General features: G+C 35.9%; 1 protein-coding gene across 1 annotated transcript; it reads left to right on the forward strand.

Annotated features, from left to right (window-relative positions):
* The first annotated feature begins 1,935 nt into the window (after positions 1-1,935).
* On the forward strand, positions 1,936-4,534 carry c1galt1c1 (C1GALT1-specific chaperone 1). Its single transcript, XM_082178156.1, has 2 exons — positions 1,936-2,148; positions 2,496-4,534. The coding sequence occupies exon 2, from the start codon at positions 2,510-2,512 to the stop codon at positions 3,461-3,463; it is 954 nt and encodes a 317-aa protein (XP_082034282.1). The 5' UTR covers positions 1,936-2,148; positions 2,496-2,509; the 3' UTR covers positions 3,464-4,534.

A 4,534-nucleotide genomic window follows, 5' to 3' on the forward strand; every position in this document is an offset into this window, starting at 1 on the left:
ATTTAAATGTCTCTTCTTAAAGGGCCAGCGTCTCACTGTACAGGGAACAAAGGAATTTTGTCTCATAATACTAATATCCAACCTATAAAGCAATCATTCAAAATAACTTCTCAGCCCATTAAGGGAATGAGATATTTTGAGCACATTCATTCTTAAGTCTATTTAATTTTGTGGCCTATTCCAGCCATAATTCATGTATAGCCTACCTGTTTGATTTTTACATGATATACATGTTGTTGTTGTTATTTTTGTCTAATGTCTGTTTTTATTGTCCCTCGTGTGTTTATTTATTGTCTGTAAAATTGTGCTACAATGTTTTTAGTCAAACCTGTTTTGACTAATTAATAGCATTACCTAGTGTCGCTTCTTTCTTTCTTTCTTTCTTTCTTTCTTTCTTTCTTTCTTTCTTTCTTTCTTTCTTTCTTTCATTGTAATTAAATCTTGTTTGGAGTATTCAGGAAATGAGATGGCAGGTGAGAAACAAAAGATGCTTTATTCAATTGTTTATGCACCAGTGATGATCGCATGAGTAATTTATCTCTTCTGATCTTGCATGAAAAAGAAAGCCTGTTTAATCTCGTAAATATGTAAAATGCTGCATATTCAACATTAAAGCTTAGCTCATGTGAGATTCATGAGTTCAGCCAGTTCATGAGTAGGAGTTCATTAGAGACAGTGGGCAGGAAATAAGAGCTATAGCAAAGATTATTTCAATAAAACAGAAAGATATTCTCTCTGTCTGTCTTTATAAAAAGTGAGAAGGGGAGACAAATTTAGAGAGACAAAAAAAGGAAAATACAAGTAAGTGGCTGACTTGTGCTTCCTTCAGTACACAAGCCCACAACCTCAAACCATGGTAAAAAATAAATAAATATTTTGTCAGAATGCATGGCTAGTTTTTTTTATTGACAGTCAGTGGAGAAAGATGCTTTCTGGGACCAGATGTTGTAGATACTGACATCTACTGTCATGTGCTAACAGAGCCATGCAAACCATCCCAATCTTCTTGACCCATTGGCCTGGCCTCTACTGGTGGATTCTGTAGCTGCACCATCTGGTTCTTCAAAGCATCTTTCTCCATTGATGAGCCACAAAAGAGCCACAAATTACTGATAAAGAAATACATTTTTATATTATAGTTTATATTAGTAAGGTATCTGTCATGGCTCCATTTTTGTGTGGCTCCACAGTCAGTTGGCCAAACATTTTCATTTTATTTTAAGAAATTGTTCTCACTACATTATAAAGTCTTGTATAATTCAGTTAGCAATTGAGGTTTCAATATGCTTAATTTCAACACTTCATTTCTTTTTGATCAAGAAATAAAACTTTTATAAAGCAGAAAATGAAAAACAGAAAAGCTCTTTGGCAAATATATTAAGAAAAGTGTTTTATAAAATGCTTTTAGTAATAGTTAATTCGTAATTAATGCATTATTTTATTGTTATCTAAATAACATCTTACACATGAATTAACTAGTTTTATATGTATGTATGTGTTAATTTAAAGTGATTTCTTAATGCATTATTTACACTAACTGTAACTACAGCTGTAAACATAAAGTAAATGAGTTTTAGATATACCCGTTTATTTGTCAAATTTTATATTTGAATTAAATCAATAATTTATTCATTCATATTTTAAGCGAGTTACTTGAAACAAACGTGAAGCGTTAAGTTATATGCTTGATTTTGTCATACCTTTGTTTTTGTCATTATATATATTATTATTATTATATTTATATATGTATCAATTTTATATTTATATATGCATTAACATAAAAGTGGTTAAATAATCAGTAAAAACTTTTAAAACGCACAAATCATTTCCGCCCTGGTCTACTTACAGGAAAACGACGTTTGTAGTTTTTACCACCGTGTTCGTCTCAGCGAGACAGCACATATGAACAACATTTCCCACAGTGCCTTTCGTTCGGATTAAACATCCGCTTAAACATCCGTGTTCATGGAGGAAGCCGCACTGGACTGCGACCAGATTTCTTACTTTATTCCGTGCAAATTAATTCCAAGGTGGATAGGTAACACTGACTCCAGAACGGACTACATTTTTTGTTTTCCGGTTGTGTGTACGGAAATAAATGCGAAGGGGTAGCGTCTAAATGTGAGCAATATTCTGCGTTCTTGACAGGTAATTTATCCAGATTATATCTAATTAATTATTTGAATGTGTAGTTTTTATTAAGCGTTTAAAGTGTTCTTGCAGTTAGATGTAGCCGGTTGTTTTCAAAGTTAGCTTCTTTTGAGTGTTAAGTAAACAGTATTCAGTAAACTTGACTGACTGCTTTGTGAAAATAGCTTATTGTCACCAGGAACAAAATTGAAGTTATCTCAACAGACAACGTATCTCATCACATACTCTCTCGAGAGTTCATATAAGATTTTTGTTGTTATTGCTGAACATATGTCATAAGAGCACAAACTGCCATTTGTTTTGTTCTAATCATTATATATTTATTCATATTTTGTTCATTACAGGGTTACATTCCAGTATGATGTCTGAGGGCAGTTCTTTTATGAAAGGCTTGATCCTAGGGGGTATATTCTGCCTGGTGATGACTTACTTTGAGACCTTTAATCCAGGAGTCCACTCAAAAAGTAATCAGCATCTTCACCATCATCTGAAACCCCTCAGCAAAGATGAACTACAAAAGTTATCAGAGAGTCAGATGTCTGATTTCACCCAGCAGGTTCGAGTGTACTGTCTCATCATGGTCACTCCCAAGCTCCTGGTCCACTGGGCGACAGCCAACGACACTTGGAGCAAACACTGTGACAAATCCGTGTTCTACACGTCCGAATCTTCCAAAGCTCTAGAGGCGTTTGACCTACAGGAGCAGGATGAGTGGGCTAGGCTGCGCAAGGCCATCAAACACGCCTATGAGAATGCCGGAGACCTACGCTGGTTCTTCGTGGCCCGGCCCACCACATTCGCAATTATAGAGAACCTCAAGTATTTGGTTTTGGATAAAGATTCAAGCCAGCCATTTTACATTGGCCACACGGAAAAGTCAGGAGAGCTGGATTATGTGGAGTACGACAGCGGGATTGTGCTGAGCTACGAGGCAGTTAGGAGGCTGATAGAGATGTTCAAAGATGAGGACAAATGCCCAGAGCGAGGAAGTGCCTTGTGGAAGATGCCAGAAGAAAAGCAGCTCGCCACCTGTCTGAAGTACAGTGGGGTGTTCGCTGAAAACGGAGAGGATGCGCAAGGCAAAGGGCTTTTTAACAAGAAGAGCGCTAGCTCTTTGATTTCCGACAGCATGGGCCAAAACCCAGCCGACGTCGTTGAGGCCTGTTGTTCTGACATGGCCATCACATTTGGAGGTATGTCTCCAAGCCAGATGCAGGTCTTGATGTTTGGCGTCTATAGACTCCGGCCGTATGGACACGACTTTCATGATTCCTTGACATTTCTGCCTCCTAAAGACTCCGATAATGACTGATTCACTTCATGGTTTCTGTATTGGAACTGTTACTGTGACAGAGCTAAAATGTTGATGATACTGGGTGCAGGGCTGAATTATCTGTGATGTGTTATGTGTACTTTCTGATTGTGCGCGCTGAAGGTTGGTGCTGGTGTGTAAGATGAGGGATTTTCACCCTGCTTTCTGCTAAAAATGTGCTCTGGTTTGCATATGAGCATGATTTAATCATGAGGGCCAATATAGGATCATTTTGTGCTCTTGATTTTGAATAAAAAATGTGCTAGATTTATGAATGCCACATATATGGATCAGATATACACTGTGATGTTTTATGAAGTTTCATGGTATACACTTCTATAACTCACCTGTAAACAATTCAACAGAAAACCGGTTAATTGTATATAAGAAAATGCAAAGTGTATACTTTATATGATCCATTTGATGATAACTGTTTATCCAGCTTTAATTATTCTTTACATTTTTCTTTCTTTTCATGGGGCACTGGTAGGAATAAAAATGAAGAATCTTTTGATGATTTTTAAAATGAAGTATTTTGGATGTAAAATATCAGGGAAAGGCCGTTTCTATAGCATATGGCAAAAGAAAATGTTCTATATTGTCCTTAATATAAACGAAGTCAAGTAAATGTGGTTTAAAAGTGTCATCCAAATACGCTTGAGTTTGTGCTATTACTTGCATAGAAACTTGTCTATTTACATATCAAAATATTGTTTCTATAATACATTACACAATGGTTTGTGACCTTTTTAAATTAATAAATGAATACACCCATAAAACATTAAATCCTCTTTATTAAATGGATATTTAGTCTTACAATAGATTACAACACTATTGGTAGCTAGGTTGGGATTATCTTTAATAAATAATAATAAAATGTATGTTTCGTAGTCATTTATTACACCCTGAAAGAGCTGTCCCATTACAGAAATCGCTTCTTGGTTGGGTTTGACTCTAAGGGTAGTTGATCCAACTTTAAACCCCTGAATAAGCATCAAATGTGTGACAGGGGTTTAATGAAAATTAGATTGTTTCAAACAGCTCTGGGCTGATCAGCAGGCAATGATATTA

The sequence above is a fragment of the Leuciscus leuciscus genome, assembly GCF_965113295.1.
Source record: "Leuciscus leuciscus genome assembly, chromosome: 8".
Lineage (NCBI taxonomy): Eukaryota > Metazoa > Chordata > Actinopteri > Cypriniformes > Leuciscidae > Leuciscus > Leuciscus leuciscus.

Coding starts and splice junctions, on each gene's coding strand:
- c1galt1c1 (XM_082178156.1), top strand. CDS start 2,510: ATGATGTCTGAGGGCAGTTCTTTTATGAAAGGCTTGATCCTAGGGGGT.